The 20475-nt window shown below is 41.1% G+C and overlaps 1 protein-coding gene across 1 annotated transcript in view; it reads left to right on the top strand.

The window, feature by feature from the left end:
- Positions 1–13698: 13698 nt before the first annotated feature.
- Positions 13699–20475, top strand: part of ABCD3 (ATP binding cassette subfamily D member 3) — an 82362-nt gene continuing 75585 nt past the window's right edge. Inside the window, exon 1 of the mRNA XM_005908707.3 lies at positions 13699–13921. Coding sequence (XP_005908769.1) covers positions 13812–13921 — 110 coding nt within the window. The 5' untranslated portion in view covers positions 13699–13811. The remainder of the gene's footprint in view (positions 13922–20475) is intronic.

Here is a 20475-nt window from a genome sequence, read left to right as displayed (position 1 = left end):
CCCTTATCAAACACTAACTTTCCCCCATACTTGCTAATTTAAAGACCTATAAAATGAAGATATAGGTACTATATTTACTTTAAAAATTTGCATGAAAATGAACCCATTCAGTTCAATCTCGTGTTGTTCAAGGGTCAATTGTATTGGTAAAACAGTGTACATTTTCAGTTGTTAAAAATCTATATAAATAAAAATAATAAAGAGTTCTTTGGCCTTTTTATAGTTTTTTAATTTCAAAACTTTCTGGCTTTATTATTACACACCAAATTTTAGTAACTTCTTAAGTTTCCATTCTGGTGGGTAGCACACAGTGCTAGAGAATCCAGGAATCAGACAATGGCTGATCATCAAACAAAGAGGCTGTGGAGCAGGACCCTAGGCTGGGCAAGCAACTGTGCTAAGTTCTATTTCTACACAGGAGGCCTGAGAAGACTCAGCACAGTGTCTAATCCCAGTTGGGGTCAGGGCAGCACGTTAGTTCTGAAAGAGGGATAAAGTGGTATCCAGATGAGTAATGAGTCAAACATCATTATGGAGGCCATAACTGTGTCTCTTTGACTGGATCCCCTATACAAATGGATGACTGAGAATTTAGCCAGTCAGATAGGGCATCAAAACTTTAACTATGGACTTCCCGGGTGGTACAGTGGAGAAGAAACCACCCGCCAATGCAGGGGACATGAGTTCGATCCCTGGTTCAGGAATATTTCACATGCTGCAGGGCAACGAAGTCTGTGCTCCACAACTACTGAAGCTCGAGTGCTAGAGCCCGTGCTCCACGACAAGAGAAGCCGCTGCAATCAGAAGCCCACGTACCACAACAGAGAGTAGCCCCTCCTCCTTGCAACTAGAGAAAGCCCTCATGCAGCAACAAAGACCCAGCGCGACCAAAAATAAACAAATTTTTTAAAACGACTGTAACTGCTATTTGAATCAAGGTTTGCTTAAAAATGATCGGAACTGAGCATACAAATGTGGGCACAGTGTACCAGACGGAGAACTGAAGTGAGGATAAATGCAAAATTTAAGTGTAGAAATAAGTGTTATCAGAAACTTGGCTCCTTATAATTCCCTAGCCTGTATTTGTCCTTACGTTGTTTGTTTCAAGAGGGTAGGGGCTATCTTACTTACTTTTGAATTTCTTGTAAGTACGTTCCCAATACATGTGTAGCAGGATAATTTCTTGAGGCATCAGTTTATGTTTCTCCCTATCATTTCCCCTTTCCCTTCCCCATTCACAGAAGAAATCTTCTGCTTCATTGCTTCATTTGGGCTTGGTAGGATGGCTTCGTGACTTTTGATTGTCCAAGCTTACACTGAGATTGGAGTTTGAAGAAAAATAAAAAGATCATGCCCAAGACTGGAGGAGGAAGGGGGTTCTTAGCTGCATAGTGTACCAGGTCAGTTAAATACTGGATCAGAAGATCCCAGCCTCATCCGAGGTTTCCTGGCATGGAAGGAACTGTGCATGCTGAGACAATGCTTCAATCACAGCTAGCACAGAGGACTGATACAGGAAGGTGCCTCTAAAACTCCTAAGTCATGTAAGAGACTGCAAAACATTGACACGCCCCAAAGGAGGAAAGCTTGAAAAGACTAAGTTTATCTATTTGTTTCATACTTAAATTCCATTTCAAAAATATAATAGGTTCAAAAATAGTTCTAGGACAATTGAATGTTCACATGCAAAAGAATAAAGAAAAAAATTAGACAGTTTCATACTAATGTGCAAAAATTAACTAAAGATTAACGAAAGGTCTAAATGTCAAAGGTAAAACTTACTCTGTAAGATAAAACAGATAAATCTTCATGATCTTGGATTTGGCAATGGATTCTTAGATATGTCACCAAAATCACAAGCAACAAAAGAAAAAATAGATAAACTGGACTTGATTAAAAATGAATGTGTCTTAAAAAAAAAAAAAAAAAGAATGTGTCTTAAGGGACATTACCAAGAAAGTGAAAAGACAACTTTAACAATGAGAGAAAATATTTGCAAATCAAATATCTGATAAAGATCTAGTATCCATAATATGTAAAGAACTCTTACAACTTAACAAAAAGACAATTTTTAAAGGACAGAGGACTTGAACAGACATTTCTTCAAAGAAGATACACAAATGGCTAACAAACACATGAAAAGATACTCACCATCATTAGTTCCTAGGAACATGCACATTATTACCACAATGAGTATTTGCACTCACTAGGAAAAGGCAATGGCAACCCACTCCAGTACTCTTGCCTGGAAAATCCAATGGACGGAGGGGCCTGGTGGGCTGCAGTCCATGGGGTCTCTAGAGTCAGACACGACTGAGCGACTTGACTTTATTTTTTCACTTTCATGCATTGGAAGGAAATGGCAACCCACTCCAGTGTTCTTGCCTGGAGAATCCCAGGGACGGGGGAGCCTGGTGGGCTGCCGTATATGGGGTCGCACAGAGTTGGACACGACTGAAGCGACTTAGCAGTAGCAGGTGCAGCAGGTTAAAAAAAAACAAAAAAAACCCAAAAAATTACAGGTGTTGGTGAAAATGTCGAGAAATTGGAAACTTCATTTACTGCTGGTGGAAACACAAAATGGTTCAGTTGCCGTGAAAACCAGTTTGGTGACTCCTCAAAAAATGTCAGCAGAATTACCATACATCCAGCAATTTACTCTGAGGTATACATCCAAGGAATTGAAAACAGGTACTTTAGCTAACACTGTGCATGCATGTTCATAACAGCATTATTCACAGTAGCCCAAAGGTAGAAACAATCCAAACTTCCATTAGTTGATAAATAAAATGTGGTCTGTCTATACAATGTAACATTATTCAGTCCTAAAAAGGAATGCTACAATGTGGATTAACCTGGAAAACAGTATGCTCTGCAGAAGAAGCCAGACACAAAATGTCACATATTGTATGATTTTGCTTATATGAAATATCCAGGATAGATAAATCCATAGAGACAGAAGATTGGTGGTTGCCAGGAGCTGAGGGAGGGAAACAGTGGAAATGCTTAATGGGTATGGGGTTTTCTTTTCAGGTAATGAAAATGATGATGATCTAGACAGAGGTTGTAGTTGTATAACATTGTAAACATACTAAAGGCCACTGAATTGTTGATTTAAAAATAGGTAATATTATCTTATATGAATTTCATCTCATTGAATTTTTTTCTGAAATGTATTAGATGATATATTCACATGGTTAAAACATAAAAGGTACAAATTTATTCAGTGCAAATCTTTCTTCCTACTTCTCAATTCCATTCTACCCTTCCTGCAACTGACCAATATGATCAACTTTATGAGTATCCTTTTAAAGGTATTATATTTATCTATAAACACTTTTATGAATGGTAACATATTTTACAAATTATTCTACTCCTAACTTTTTCCCCCCTGGTTAACATTATATTTTAGTATCATTCCATCATAGTACATACAGAATTGCTTCATTCTTTTAGTGCATGTATAATATTCCATTATTAATAAGAATGACATTACAGGAATAATTACATTATAGAATTAAAGAATATTCCCATTCCTTGCTCTTACAGAAAGATGCATCATATCTATGTGAGAGTAAATCTATGGAATCAGTTCTCTGAAATGAATTGCTAGGTCAGAAAGTATGTATATTTGGGACTATTTTAAAGCTTTTTGAGGTAGGAGATAGATGGGCCCTTGGACTGGACAGCTGGTGCTTGTCAAGTGCAGTAAAATTGAAGCTTTGGTCTCAACCAGACACTCCAAGGACAAAGCCAGCGGCAAAAGCTAAGCTCTGCTAAAGTAAAGAGATAAGGTGCCCACTTCTGATGTCAAGGTAAACTTCCCTGTCTGCACCTGCCCAGGAAGGCTTCTTGGAGGTCAAAAAGGGAAGAGGGTGCCACCCCTGTAATAAGTATGGATGTGCACCCATAGGCCTCTGCAGTGGGATCCATCTTAGCAAAGACTTGTGCACACATATTTGGGGGGAGAGGTGGTCCTAGGACCAGGTGTGAAAAAAGAAACAAGATAATTTGCCAAAGGTAAGCAAAATCTCAGAAGAACTGTCCTATGTAAGTGATTTAGATTTCCTTTGTACCGCGCTCCTCATTCAGGATGCCCACACTCCTCTCTGGCTGTGCATTTCTGCCTTGCTTCTGACTTAAACTGATTTTCTACGTGCTCTCCCAGGTGTCAAACTGTGTCTCTAATAATAAACGTTGAACCTGTTTTTACAGTTTTTATCTCCTTGAAACAGCCTTGCTTTCAAACAGGAGAAAGAGCCAAGGACACTTTCCTTCTGGCCTATAGCCTCTTGTGGTCTGGTGGCTAGGATTTCTGATTTTCATACAGGGTACCCAGGTTCAATCCCTGGACAGGCAGCTAAGATCTCTCTTCAGGACCACTCATTGCTGTCTCTCTGAGATCTTTTTGACCAATTATCTTACAGTTTGCTCTAATTTGCCTGGCCCTCAGAAATATTCATTAAAAAATGACATAGTATGTTTTAAAAATTTGGGATCTTTGCCTATTTGGTGGGTGAAAATTGTATTTTAGTGTTGCTTTGTTTTGTGTCACATATCATGTGTGATAAAAGTTTTCAAATTTGAATTTTTTATTCTGTGAACTATTCACATTATTTACCCAGTTTTCTATTTAGCTGTGGCTTTTTTCTACTGATTTGATGTACTTTTAGGAAAATGAACCTCTAGTGTAAGAAATAAAGTGCAGGTTTTTCCTACAGTTTTCTTTTTGCTTAGTTTATGGTTTTGTTTTGTTTTTTTTATCAAGACGACATTATTTTTAGTAGCCAGTATCAATTATTTTCATCTACAGTTTCTGGATTTTAATACTTGTGGAGGTCTTCCTCATGTCAAGATTATAATTATTTCATGAGGAATTCTTTGTTTTCTTTCAATGATTTTAATAGTTTCTTTTAATTTCTTTTTTCTTTTTATTCATTCTTTGAGCAGTTTAGAAATTATTCTGTTTCTTTTGTTTGCAGTATGAGGTATGGTTCCAATTTTTTTATTGAGGTGATATGGGGTTACAGAAAAATAAGGGGCTTCCCTGGTGGCTCAGTGGTAAAGAATCTGCCTGCAATGTAAAAGACCAGGGTTCAATCCCTGGGTTGGGAAGATCTCCTGGAGAAGGGAATAACACCCACCCTGGTATTCTTGCCTGGGGAATCCCATGGACAGAGGAGCCTGGCAGGCTACAGTCTGTGGGGTCACAAAGCGTTAGACACGACTGAGCTACTAACACTTTCACTTTTTCCTGGTGGTCCAAGGGCTTCCCTAGTGGCTCAGACAGTAAAGAATCCCCCTGCAATTTGGGAGACCTGGGTTTTAAAACTTCACTTTCAAAGCAGGGGGTACGGGTTTGATCCTTGGTGGGGGAGCTAAGATCCCATATGCCTTGGGGCCAAAATACCAAAACATAAAACAGAGCAATATTATAACAAATTCAATAAAGACTTTAAAATTGGTCCACATCAAAAAAGAAAAAAAAAGAAAAATAAGACTTGGTTCCTTCCCTTGCTATTTCCATTAACATGAATAAGCATTATAAAGAAGCTGTCACAAAAGTCAGAACAGTGTGCATTAGGGACACCGGAGAGAGGACAAGAGAGTTCAGGAAAGGCTTCACAAAAGAATATATCTCCAATACTTACCAATAATCTGAATTAATTAATCCTATACCCTTCTGGAACTCTCTTTTATCTTGACTTCTGTGAGTATCATGCCTCTGTGTTCCTATACTACCATATAAATTATTCTCACTGCCCCAGCTCTTTTTCCTTCCTTTATCCCTGAATGTAGGTGTTTCATAAGATTATGCTTCACTTCTCAACTGCCCCTTTTTCTTTTTAATTCTTATTCCATTCCAAGAATTCGTCTGTTTGTAAACAGAAGACTTCTAAATCCATGTCTGTGTGTGTGCTTAGTCGCTCAGTTGTGTCCAGTTCTTTGCGACCTTGTGGACCATATTCCACCAGGGGTTCTCCAGGCAAGAATACTGGAGTGGGTTGCCATGCCCTCCTCCAGGGGATCTTCCTGACCCAGGAATCGAACCCATGTCTCCTTACGTCTCCTGCATTTGCATGCAGGTTCTTTACCACTAGCTCTACCGTATATGTTTTCTAAATGTATACTTGAAACTCTTACTGTATTTGGATTTTATAATTATTTTATTTTTTGCTTAATATCTGTTCAGGGTGAGGACTATTCTGTTTTTCTCACCATTGGCCTCAGTTCTTGACCCATGGTCAGTCATTAATAAAAATTTTCAAATGAGAAAATGTTTAGTACTAATCTTTTCTCCTATGAACTAGATCTTAATTTTGTAATCACTGGCTGGGCATTTTCCACAGGGTATTCCTGTTAACACTAGAAAATATTTGCTCAATTTAACAAACATTTGCTATGTGTATGCTATGTGTCAACAGTATACAGGGCTTAGGAATGTACCTACTCTACAGAAAACAAAAAGCACAACTGTGTATGTAGGGGGTGCTTCCCAGGTGGCACTAGTGGTAAAGAACCCATCTGCCAATTCAGGAGACATAAGAGATGTAGGTTCGATCCCCGGGTCGGGAAGATTCCCAGGAACAGGACATGGCGACCCACTGCAGTATTCTTGCCTGGAGAATCCCGTGGACAGAGGAATTTGGCAGGTTACGGTCCACGGGGTCATGGAGTCTGACACAACTGAGTATGCACACGTGTGTATGCTTGTAATCAGTATGACCTGCTTCATCAGTTTGCGGTAATACTCACATATCACTTCACATCATTTATTTTTTCAGTTAATTGACCAGTTTAGGTCCTTATTAGGAAACCCAGTACCTGATCTTTGAGACTGCCTTTCTCAGCCAATTCACTTCACGTGCTAATTCAGCTCACAGAAGTTAGTTCTCTGTCTCCACACAAGACAGGAAACTGTTGCCAAAAATCTGTGGCTACTAGCTGGTGTTGCCATTGCGAGTTGGCTTTCCTCACCATCCTTGCTCCTCTGTCATGACATCCTGGGTGCACAGCTTGTAGAGCAGCTGAAGCATGGATCCCCAAGGTGTTTCTATGTTTGGATACTGTTCCCAAAGAATGTGGGTATTCCTAGATGACTGGATTTATTTATATTATATATATATATATATTTAAATTCAGATGGCTTTCATGGCTTAGCTGGGCTTCCCAGGTGGCTCAGCGGTAGAGAATCTGCCTCCAATGCAGGAGATGCAGGTTCAATCCCTGAGTCAGGAAGATCCCCTGGAGTAGGAAATGGAAAATTCTTGCTTGGAAAAACTCCATGGACAGAAGAGCCTGGCAGGCTGCAGTCCATGGGACTGCAAAGAGTCAGACACAATGGAGCACATGGGCCATGCGTGGCTTTGCCAAGGACTGTGCTGGAAACAGCTCTTGCGCCCATGAGACTCTGTTGTTGAACTGGTTCACCAGCCCAGGCTTCCTTTTTCACCTGGGAGTTTCTCTTTAGGATCCTGAGCTGTGAGATAGGACTATCTCAGTCTATCTAAATCTATCAAAAGATTGTAATAATGTTGAACCTGGAAAGCAAAGAGGTTGACATCTCAATGTTTCTTCCCAAGAGGCAATCCCAGGCAAACTTTCCCATTACCAACTTGGGCTAACTAGGATTATTTGGAGGAATGGTCTTGTCCAGATGTCCTGTTACATACTTTCCCCAATCCAATGGGTATAAAACACTCCTATAAATGTGTCAGTAAGAAGGGCCTTTCAAGTGTTTCTTTTCTAAGCAAAGATGAACTGTTCCTGGTGACTTGAAGTTTACTTTGTCAGAGAAATGACTAGCAGTTTGTCTTAAAAGAAAGTTTTAAGATCTGCCTCCTTGATAACCTACTATCAGTTCAGTTCAGTTTAGTCGCTCAGTTGTGTCCATCTCTTTCCAACCGCATGGACTGCAGCAGCACGCCAGGCCTCCCTGTCCATTGCCAACTCCCGGAATTTACTCAAACTCATGTCCATTGAGTTGGTGATGCCATCTAACCATCTCATCCTCTGTCATCCTCTTCTCCTCCTGCCCTCAATCTTTCCCAGCATCAGGGGCTTTTCAAATGAGTCAGCTCTTCACATCAGGTGGCCAAAGTATTGGAGTTTCAGCTTCAGCATCAGTCCTTCCAATGGATATTTAGGACTGATTTCCTTTAGGATGGACTGGTTGGATCTCCTTGCAGTCCAAGGGACTCTCAAGAGTCTTCTCCAACACCACAGTTCAAAAGCATCAATTCTTTGGTGCTCAGCTTTCTTTATAGTCCAACTCTCACATCCATACATGACTACTGGAAAAACCATAGCTTTGACTAGACTGGCCTTTGTTGGCAAAGTAATGTCTCTGGTTTTGAATGTGCTGTCTAGGTTGGTCATAACTTTTTTGCCAAGGAGCAAGTGTCTTTTGATTTCATGACTACTATACATTAACCTGCTATACATTAATAGAATTACATATGAAACAGAAGTAGTACAAAGGAGGGAGTGGTTAACTTTGCTGGGAGTGGGGGTGGATGGTGTTGGGGAAGTGGTTTCAGAAAAGATAGTTTGGGGTAGGAGACCATCAAAGCTTCATTTTAAAGTATGTTAGGACAAAACGGGATTGGTATTTCAAGTAGAAGGAATAACATACTCAAGGGAAAACCACAGAGGGGAATAGGAATGTGCATTTGTCTCCTGGGTCAGGGGTAGAATATAGCTGCCGGGGCTGGGGAAGAGTGCAAAGTTAGGAATTCAGAGAGGTGGTGGTTTAATTGCTAAGTTGTGTCCAACTCTTGCAACCTCATGGACTGTAGCCTGCCAGGCTCCTCTGTCCATGGGATTTCCCAGGCAAGATTACTGTAGTGGGTTGCCATTTTCTTCTCCAGGGGATCTTCCCAATCCAGGGACTGAACTCCAGTCTCCTACAGTGCAGGCAGATTCTTTACCAACTGAGCTACCAGGGAATTCCCTTCAGAGAGGTAGACAGAGCTTATATAATTGCCTTTGAATAGGATGCTAAGAATCTTGGGGTTTATCTTGGTGATGAGGAACTAGTGAGGAATTCATTTATCTGCATCTCATTATCTTTCCTGACAAGCAGGTGCCATTTCTGCGCCTCTGCCTTTTGGTAAATATTATGGTCCTCTCAGGCACTCAACCTGGAAATTTCAGAGTTAATTAAAAAATAACTAAATAATGATCCTACTAAACAACAATCTCACCCATCTCCATCCAATCTGAATCCACAAAGTGCTTTCCTTCCTGTTTGCTCTGTGCTGCTCTCACTCGGATGCCCACGACCTTTTATCTAGATTATTTCAAAAGTGTTCAAACTGGTCTCTCTACTCTCCTTCAATCCATCCTACACACTACATTTCTTAAATGATAGCTGAGGCCCCTAAACCTGCAATACTCCCTTTTATACATAGAATAAAGTCCCAACTGGTTATCTTGGTGTTTTAGACCTTCCATTAAACATTGCATCCTCGTCTGTCATTTCACACCCCTTCTTGAACCTCCATCCACACCAGACTTAATCATCTTCCTGTTCTGTATCTTTTTGTCTTTGTGTCTTTTTCCTCCTATTATATCTTCTCCTAAAGTCCTTTTCCTCTACCCATTTTACAAGGGTTAGCCCTAATCACATCAGCTGCATAATACATTACTTCAAAATTCAGTAGTTTAAAACAGCGATCAGTATGTATTCTCATAGCTTGTGTCAGCTAGGAATTCAGGGGTATCTGGGTTTAGTGTTCCAGCTGGTGATGGCTCATGAGGCTGCAGTCATCTGAGACTTGACTGGAAATGAAAGATCTGCTTCCAGGGCTCAGTGACCTGGTGCTGGCTCTTGGCTGCTGCTGCTGTTAAGTCGCTTCAGTCGTGTCTGACTCTGTGTGACCCCATAGACGGCAGCCCATGAGGCTCCCCCGTCCCTGGGATTCTCCAGGCAAGAACACTGGAGTGGGTTGCCATTTCCTTCTCCAATGCATGAAAGTGAAAAGTGAAAGTGAAGTCGCTCAGTCGTGTTCGACTCTTAGCGACCCCATGGACTGCAGTCCACCAGGCTCCTCCGTCCATGGGATTTTCCAGGCAAGAGTGCTGGAGTGGGGTGCCATAAGTCCTCAATTCTTCCCCAGGGCTGTTTGTTCCTTGCAGCAGTTGGCTTCTCCAGCAGCAGCAATCTGAGAGACCAAGGCAGGAACTACAACACCGTTCATGATCTAATCTCAGAAGTCGTGTATCACCTTTGCCATCTTTTGTTCACACACATCAGCCCTTGTATGTGGGAGATTACCCAAAGGTATGAATACCAGGAAGCAAGAATCACCTGGGACAGTGCTGGAGGCTATTCAAGAGGTTTTCTAGATTCCTTAGCTCCATATACCCCTCTCTTCCCTATTCTCAATAGTTCAAATTCTTTAAAAATCAGAGCTCCTGGAGATTGCCCAATAAAATCACATTAAAAAAAATTAAAAGTATGAATCTAAAAAATTGCTTTGGTTAATTATTGAAGGATACAGTACTAAGGAACCTTCTCTAAAATCCTAGGTTGACAGAAAATTAATTGTTTGGAACTCCTATTAGTGAGGGGCTTCCCAGGTGGCACTACTGGTAAAGAACCTGCCTGCCAATGCAGGAGACAAAAGAGACTTGGGTTTGATCCCTGGGTCAGGAAGATTCCTTGGAGGAAGAAAAGGCAACCCACTCCAGTATTCTTGCCTGGGAAATCCCATAGACAGAGGAGCCTGGTGCGCTACAATCCATAGAGTGCAAAGAGTTAAACACGACTGAAGTGAACTTAGCACACACACGCATATTCTACATTAATCTTATCTTTCAAGAATCAGATCCCCTAGTCTGCTTCTCGATGCAGGTCTGATATTAATTCCTTTACATATAGATCTGATTTGCTCTGAATCTATTAAGTACTGTTTCATTTAGTCTACCTAAATTCTTTCTTTCCCCTAATATGATAATCATCCACTTTTCCTCCCTTTTTTGGAGACATACCCATAATTCCTCGGTTTCCTCTGCTCTGTGGTTTCCTCCGCTGCAGCAAATTAGTAAATGTAACTTTGTTGGGTTACAGATTTGTCCCTGGTGGTATTTATATGATGGAATAAAATTATTTGAGCTCATATTTAACTAATTTCATTATTAAGAATCAGTTATGCTTCTTTTTAAAATTACTTATTTATTTTATTTTTGGCTGCATTGGATCATCTTTGCTTTCTCTAGTTGCAGTGTGGGGGCTACTCTTTTTTTTTGAGTTTTAAACAAAAATTATTTTTTTAACACCAAAAACATTTTCTGCTGGGGTATAACTGATTAACAATGTTGCTGTAGTTTTAAGTATGTAGGGAAGGTACTCAGCCATACATATACATGTATCCATTCTCCCCCAAACCCTCTCCCATCCAGGCTGGCACACAACTTTGAGCAGAGTTCCATGTGCTATCAGTTCAGTTCAGTCCAGTCACTCAGTCGTGTCTGACTCTTTGCAAGCTCGTGAACCGCAGCAGGCCAGGCCTCCCTGTCCATCACCAGCTCCCAGAGTTCATCCAAACTCATGTCCATTGAGTCGGTGATGCCATCCAACCATCTCATCCTCTGTCATCCCCTTCTCCTCCTGCCCTCAATCTTTCCCAGCATCAGGGGCTTTTCAAATGAGTCAGCTCTTCACATCAGGTGGCCAAAGTATTGGAGTTTCAGCTTTAGCATCAGTCCTTCCAATGAACACCCAGGACTGATCTCCTTTAGGATGGACTGGTTGGATCTCCCTGCAGTCCAAGGGACTCTCAAGAGTCTTCTCCAACACCACAGTTCAAAAGCATCAATTCTTCGGTGCTCAGCTTTCTTCACAGTCCAACTCTCACATCCGTACATGACTACTGGAAAAAGCGTAGCCTTGACTAGATGGACCTTTGTTGACAAAGTAATGTCTCTGCTTTTTAATATGCTGTCTAGGTTGGTCATAGCTTTCCTTCGAAGGAGTAAGCGTCTTTTAATTTCATGGCTATACAGTAAGTCTTTGTTGGTTGTCCATTTTAAATATAGCAGTGTGTACATGACCTTCCCAAAGTCCCTAACAATCCCTTCCGCCAGCGGGGGCTACTCTTGATTGCAGTGCATGGGCTTCTCATTGCCCTGGCTTCTCTTGTTGAGGAGCCCGGGTTCTAGGCACGTGGGCTTCAGTAGTTGGAGCATCTGGGCTCAGAAGTTGTGGCTCATGGACTTAGTTGCTCTGAGGTATATGGAATCTTCCCAGACCAGAGATCTAACCCATTTTTCCTGCATTGGCAGGCAGACTCTCATCCACTGGGCCACCAGGGAAGTCCACTGATGCGTCTTGAACAAGGATATTTTTAGAGTATCTTGCCCAATGAATCATTCTTGTCTTTTCTCTGATCTATAGTCTACTTCCTAAATGTATCTTTTTTTTGAAATAAAATCTATTTACTAAATAGACATATTTTGGACTAACCTTGCATGCCCTTTCTTCACTGCTAGAAACTCCAAGATGATAAACTTTCTCCACTTGTTCCTAACACTTTCACAGTGCTATGCAATTTTTAAATGAACTAGTAATTTTCCCTTTCGCCTTCTTGAGTGATTCTTGTCATCTGTATCAAGAAATTGTCAATTTAAATTGAGAAAACACCTTAGGAAACCAGTGTTTTATGGGCTACTTCAAATGGGCTACTTTAATATACAAACTTGTTTTCTGATTGACACACCTGCTTTTTTCTCCTTTCCTCAACTAAAGACAGGGGCTCACTAGTCACTGTACAAAGCCGTCTAAATGCTAAGGATTTCAGTATCACAGGCCCTAGCTGAAGAATGCTGTAATCTCTAATGCCCTTCTGATTTCGGGAGTAAGGCCAGCATGATCACAATGCACTCTTGTTATGGCTGAATGTCCCTCTGCAGAGAATAGTGTTTCTCAAATGTGTTTGATCAGAGCCACATTAAGAAATACATTTTGTTTCACTTCTCGGGGCACATAGATCCAAAAGATTGGTATAAAAATTTCTCAGAACAACTCCATTACACGTAAAGCACGCTGAGATTGTTCTATTCTTCTATATTTCATTAAAAAAAAAAAAAAAAAAAAAAAGTGATGGTCTCCATCTACCAAACCGATATATAATCCCCTAGAGGTGATAATTTATGGTTTAGAAAACACTGGCTTGGAAAAAGACTTTTGATTTGTAGTCAGTCTTTCCACGTTTCCGTACACCTCTGAGAGTTTCCTACAGTTGTTTTCCTCTAAAGGATTCCTGCGCCCTCAGTTTTGTGTAAAGGATCTGTGATGGGGCCGGTCCCCTTCTTCCTGGCTCCTTTAAGAGGCTGGTAACTGCCCAACAGTGGAGGCGGAGTGGCAAGTCTCACCAAGCCGCTGACACAGCCCAGGGCCGCTTTTCCAGTACTTGTGAAAGCCTTGTGCATGTGCATGTGCGTGTGCGCGCGCGGAGGTGGGGTAAGGCTGAGACCGCGGGATAAGAGCGAGCAGCGGCAAACAGAGCCTCAGGGCGTCTCTCCGCTCGCGTGCTCGGCGAACCCAGGAGGGTGGGCGCGTGCGCAGAGCTAGTCTGTTCCGGCCCAGAGGCGCCCGCGCGCGCTCCCGCCGAGCCAAAGTCCAAGGTGGGCTCCGGCGCGCGGCTGGCGCGGCGGCGCGCGCCAGGGGGCGGCCCTGACAGGTCGGCACCGCCCTCCCTCCGCGCGCTCCTCTCCTCCCAGTCTCCCTCGCGCTTCCTGCACTACGGCAGTCGCCGCCGCGTCCGCGTCCCCGATCCCTTCCCTGTCTCGCTCGTGCTGGCTGTGCCATGGCGGCCTTCAGCAAGTACCTGACCGTGCGAAACTCCTCGCTGGCGGGGGCCACGTTCCTGCTGCTTTGCCTGCTCCACAAGCGGCGCCGCGCCCTCGGCCTGCACAGGTAAGAAGGCCCGTGGCCGCGCCGCCTTCCCGGGCCCGAGCTGGAGCTCCCCGGGCGCTCTTCTTCGCCCGGCGGACGATCCCCTTTGCCCCGCGGGGTCGAGTGGAGCCGGGGCTGGCCGCGGGCGCTGCCGGGCTCCAATGTCAGGGTGTCCGGGTGTCCCGCGACGCGGGAGTTCTCCGTGTTCCCTGCGCTCCGCCTGCCTGTCCAGCTGCTCACTCTGCCCCCGGGGGTGTGAATCTTTTTCTTGCACCCGCTAGCAAACCTGTGCCTCTGACCCGAGGAGTCGTCCCCCATATCCTCCCCTTTTTACATCAACTCCACCACCTCCTTTTTTGCATCAACTTTCTGGGTGTGTTGTAGTTTTGCCATCTCATCTGACTGTCAGTGGATTTGCTTTGTGGACGTTTATGTGTGATTTGAGGATGGGGATTGGACGCACAGGCTGGAGGCTGTTGTTTAAGGCAGTGGGTGAGGTTTGGCATGAATCCTTAGTAGTTGCCATTGAAAGTCGCTAGGATGGTTCACGTGAACTATCCCGGATCCACTTGCAAAGTTGCTTTCTAAAGTGGTGTCCGTTGGAGTTGGTCAGTGGACGCCCTGGCATTTCAGCCGAAAAGGCTGAATGGGTTCTGAGGTATTTGGAGGGCAAGGTTCCCTTTCCTGATTCGCAGGTGGAAGGTGCAAGTGTGCTTTAGATAAGGGTTAGGAGATCTTTTGATTATACTCCGTTGCTTCTCCCTCGAGAATTTTAATGTTTAAATTTAACTTTGGGAGATTATAAGATTAGAGAAGGAATAGAGAATTGAGTTACTTGTTGTGGGGTTATAGATATAATTTATTTGCTTCAGCAAATGAATGAGAAAAGGCTATGTCAAGCATGCTTGCCTGGAAAGTATTAGGTATTTCATATGGAATCTTGGCATAGTGTTTTCATACATTTTATCTCATTCATTTCTTTGGGCAGGTATTGTTGCCTTCTCTTTTGGTTTGCCTATTGTATCTGATTAGTAGTAAACGTTGATTTAAAACATTGACAAGTGGGCTTCCTTCCCATGAAGTTCTTCCTAAACCTTCCCCTGTCCCTGATTTCTTTATCTTATTAAAGTTTGAAGTAGTGGCCTTTCTTTTCCTTCGTAAATCTGCTTAACAAAGTTGAAAATGATTGGCATCTTCGTCGGAACAATACAGAGCTTTTTCTTCTATCCAGTTTGCTTTTAAAATTACTTATTCTGGAAAATATAAACAAAATTTTAGATGAGATTGTATGTTTTCTGAGCTCACAGTTGCAAATGGAAGTTATGCATTATCTGGGAATATGCCAGTAGAAAATGTTGAATGTTGTAAAATAACTTTGAATTACACTTTTGCGGAGAAGTACTTCAGGGCATGGAACAGGTGTTTTATTATGGGAGAGGGGGATTTGAGGACTGCCCTAACAGCTCTGGCTTGCTTTTATGATTTCTTTAAAATAAAAACTTCGTTTTATTGTAGAATTACATACTTGTAGAAAAATACATGTAAGTGTAGGGCTTGAAGAATTTTCACAAATGAAACTCACTCATGTAATCATCACTCAGATCTGCACCCAATTAAGAACATTGTCAGCATCCCAGAAACACTCTCCAAGTCCTTCAGGTCCCTTCCAGTCACAGCTAAAGTAGTTCCTGATTAATAAGGCCATAGATAATTGAGTAAGGGAAAGTTTAAGCATAATCTGATGGGAAATAGTAGCAATAATAGCAAAACAATATAATCTGGCTTAGTAAGTAATTTTGGGTGTTTATTCATTATTAATGTAAAAGGCTCTATAGATCTCTTTTTGAGAAATTTTGTGAACTTTGGAGGGGATTAAACTATGCAGCAGTTAATTTACTAAATAAAAGATTCTTGTTAATCTTTTGCGCTGGCAGTACAGTACTAAGGAAAATCTTTATTTTACACATTAAATAGTTTGTGGGAGGCGAATGCAAATTATGAGCAGATAAGCTTGAATTTTAAATTACAGAGATAAAGTGGTTGAATTATTTTAAAGTCATGAAGAATGGTGTCAAATCTATCTTTGTGGATAATATACTTCCAGAATCATTTGGATATCTTTCAGTTGCCGTCTTTGGCATCATAGTGTTGTAGCCACTCATTCCGGCAAACAAACTCACTCAGAAGGACAATGCAGATGGTGGAGTGCAGTTATTACACTGGCAGGCCCAAGGCAGAGTCTCCTCTTAGCCAAGAACCCTGACAAGTTTTTGTGAAAACCTTATATACTCTTAAGTGTACGTGCCCAAACCCACCTCCCCAAATTCCCTGAAACTAGTCTGAACAAAGGAAAAGAAAGATACAGTCAAAGTTAATCCGTGATTCATATGCCTTAAGCCTAGGTAATTAACAGTGGACAGTTATCAATAGGCCTGTGGCTATACCCCAATAAGCATAATAAAATTTATGATTCTATTTGGTTACACAGATGATTAGGATATTCTTTTAGGCTACTGAGAGTCTAGGTACGAGCCCTGGGGCTCTTACATTCTGGGCGTCTGGTTTTCCAGTTGGTATGTCGTTTCCATAGATACTGGGCATATAGCTCAAAGTCCACAGTCCGGCCCAAGATGGGGTGCTGCTTTCAAGATGGAGCTTGTTCTGTCTGTTTCCTCCTTCAATAGTTTGAAGATTAGAAAATTCTAACTTTATATTTTACTGGCTTTTTGGGTGTCTTTGGTAACAGGGCTAATTAACTTTACTATCTAGCACCTAATTAAGGAAATTGTGACTGCTTGACCTTTATAGCTTGTCTGTGCTATTGACAAATTTGTCTTAGAAGATATTCCTTAGAACCAGATAGGTAATAAAGATAGTGAAATCACTTTAAAAGATACAATGTTACATTATTCCAGACATTGGGAGAATGAGTAATTTAATCTTCTGAGTAGTTTTTTAGTTATATATGATTTGACTGGGAGAAATGTACTTTTTATTACAGAAAATCTCACACGCATTCAAAGTAAGCAGAATAATTTTGTGGACCCCCATACACTCTACACAAAAAGTACCGTCAACATTCTACCATTCTTGTTTCATCTATAGCTCCTTGCTCCCTACCCCTTGTTTTTTAAAGATTTTTAGGTAAAATTTGTATATATTGAGCTGTACACATCCTGTGTATTTTTAAAATAAATAGATGCAACAGTTTGACACATTCCTTTTGCAAAATTAGAACGTTTTCATCTCCCCAGAAAGTTCCCTTGTATTTGTTCTATATGACCACTGTACTAACTTTTTCACCCTAGTTTTGATTAGTCATACATCTTATGTGTTTATTATTTATATGGAGAATAGTGGAATCATTTTATTCATGGATAAAGGAGACTCATGTATTCAGTTCAAAGGAATTATCTGTTTCATAATGTATTACCACACTAGGTGCTGTGAGATGGAGGTGTTTGTATGCATGTGTCACACGTACATTCAGAAAATATATGACATCTTTAAGTGTGAATTAGTTAAAAATGTAAGATGATGACAGTGCAGTGTACAGACAGCCAGGCCTTAGAAATTTCTGAAAGAAGAGATTAATGTGGTTGGGAAGAGTTAACGAAGGTTTTATGAAGGATATGAGCTAAGCCTAGAATGAGGGTAGGAATGAATGACTGGAGATAAATTGAATGTTAACAGAAGCCTTTAACAGATTTTTGTTGCATTTTATGAGGCATGGTCGTGCTCTTTCAGTCCAGTGTCCACTGCCACAAGAGCTCTTTTTAAGAAACACAAATATGGTCATGTTATTTCATCATTCAACTCCTTCAGCTATTCTAAAATACAAAATTCTTAGCATGAGAGAACGGTGTTCGTGATCTGGTCCTTTACTACTTAGCCAGCCATATGAAATTAATAGTCTCTGAGCAGGATGAGCTCTGCCCAGCCGTTGCCGTCTAATTGTAATCATTCTCATCCCCTCCACTTCTTCCCACCCTTTGATGTGTATTTTCCTTCATGACTCAGTTCAGTTAGCACTTTCTTTTAAATGTTGTCTGTCTTTTCCTGATCTCCAAACTGATGTTGTTGTCCTCTGCTCTCATGCTGCGCTAAGCATTCCTCTGCTCTGTATTGTACCAGTTTATTTTCTTGGCTTCTGTCTGCATCAGACTGTGAGTTTCTGGAGGCTATGGACTGAGTTATCTTTACATTCCTTGTTTGCATATGTCACAGGATAGACATTCAGAAGCATTTATAGGGTGGACAAATGATACAGGATAGTTGAAGACTTTTTAAGGATAATTGACAGGCAGTTGGAGATGGGGTACTAGCACAAACATGAGTTAAAGGCATTATCTTCAGAGAGGTGATAGTTGTGTGCCTGAGATTATATAACAGGAACTGGGGGTAGGGGAGGGTAGGAAATCAGTGGGCCAGTTTTAGAAGGCAAGGCAGGGACCAGTCAACATTGCCAAACTATTTTATGATCTTAAAAAAAAACAAAGAGCAGAAGCAGAACAAAGCAGTTTTCTTTCTCTTCTCATGAATGCTTGTCAGAGTTCAGATTTCTCATCCTGGGTTTCAGAATCTGCCTTTATCTGTTCTCACCTTACCTGGCTAATCTTTTATTCCGTTACCTGTTCCAAATAGACCAGTTTCTGCACTGTTTTCTGAACAGGCCACACTGCTTCTTGGCTTTGGAGCCTTATTCATGGTTTAGCCGTACCTGGAATATCTCTTCCTATATTCTCTGTTCTTCAACTCTTATCCTTTAAAGGTTAGGCCAAGGTCACCTTTTCCATGAAGTGTTTTTAAACAACTTTTAATCTGAATGATAAGCATTCCCCTTTAGTCTTATGAACCGTGTGTTTAGGTACTTTTTTTGTTTCATCTATTAATTGTTTGAGTGTGATCTAGTTGTTGGCCATCAAAGTGTAGCCATGTCCACCAGCTTATGGGGTGGTCCTTTGTCTTTTTCAAAGCCCCAGTCTGTAGATGGTAGGAATAGCCAAATGTTTCTGAAGAGTTTCAGAAAGTTGTGTTTTTCTTAGTCATGCCTTGCTTCACTTCTATGTTTCTGCTCTATTTTAGCTTCCACTTATATCTTGTCTCTTGAGCCTGTCATTTTGGTATCTGCCTTGATTCCTCTAAATTCACAAATCAGGTTTTGTTGTAGAGGTTTTTGAAATTTTGGAAGTAGTGGCAGGGATTATATCACAACATGTTGTTGTTGTTTAATCACTCAGTTGTGTCCGACTCTTTTGCAACCCCATGCACTCTAGCCCACTAGGCTCCTCTGTCCATGGAATTTCCCAGGAAAGAATACTGGAGTGCTCTTCTCCAGGGGATCTTCCCAACCCAGGGATCGAACCCAGGTCACCTGCATTGCAGGAGGATTCTTTACTTCTGAGCCATTGGGGAAGCACCATATCACGACACAGAGAACAGCTTAAAATGAAGTTCTTTTATTTACAAGTTTCTTGGACATTTCCATATGGGGGCCACCCCTATAACATCCACTCTCATGGTTCACCCTGAGGGTCTCATTCCCCCTGTTAGAAATTTGTTAGCTTTGTTGGATTCTATAGGGGTTGGCCCCATATGGATCCTCAGAATAAAAAGGAGATGCTTAAGTAATTATAGGTGAAGAAGATCTCAAAGGATTTGCCAGGAAAAGCAGCTACGTACAGAAACCAACTGATGCAGTTCGTTTTCTCAGAACTGTGTAGCTGTCTGTGGTATGCTTCAGGTAACTGGGTACAGACTGCTTAATAAATACATGTCTCAGTTTTTGGCACATTAGCATCATTGGCCAGGCAGTCTATTTTAGGGCTTTTGCTATTGCCATTCCCCTGCCTGTAATTCTCTTTCCTCATTTATCACTACTGTTTTCTCTCCCATTTTTCAGTCTTTTAGCAGGTGTCTTCTCAGTGAGACCCTCCACTGGCACTTAGTGTAAAATTGCATCCTTCACATACACACTCACTGCCTGCTTTCTTGGCTCTATTTTTCTCCGTAGCACTTAGCACTATCAATTGCTTATTTAATTCACATATTAACTTACTTATTGTATCTCTGCTGCTGGAATGTAAGTTCCATGAGGGCAAGAAATTTTTGTTTGTTTTGTTCATTGTTATAAGTCCAGTGGCTAGAGCTGTGGCTGGCATATAGTAGGCACTCAAAAAAGTTTGTTAAATGACTACCTCTGAAATGCTTATTTCTTAGAGCTTTAGTTACTATTGTTTTAAATAACAGTTTTTTTCTTGCTACAAATGTAAATGTTGTCTCCTTAAGTATATTATGAACTCTTTAGGAGCTGGGCTGCTTCTGTATGCATGCGTAAAGCATATCTTAGAAATTTATAAAAATAATATCATTATTATTATATTTTATAACCTGCTTTTGATAGTTAGCAGTAGAGTGAAAACATTAAAAACAGTTATAAAAAATTGAAAATCATGTATAATGTCATCACCATAATATACATATTGTTTTATTTTTATTACCTTTATTATTTATATGCATAGATTTTTACATAGCTGTATGCATGCTTTGCTATTTTCATTTTAAAGCATAGACAT

Source organism: Bos mutus, chromosome 3 (assembly GCF_027580195.1).
Source record: "Bos mutus isolate GX-2022 chromosome 3, NWIPB_WYAK_1.1, whole genome shotgun sequence".
Classification (NCBI taxonomy): domain Eukaryota; kingdom Metazoa; phylum Chordata; class Mammalia; order Artiodactyla; family Bovidae; genus Bos; species Bos mutus.
This window is presented reverse-complemented; position numbering and strand designations above follow the sequence as displayed.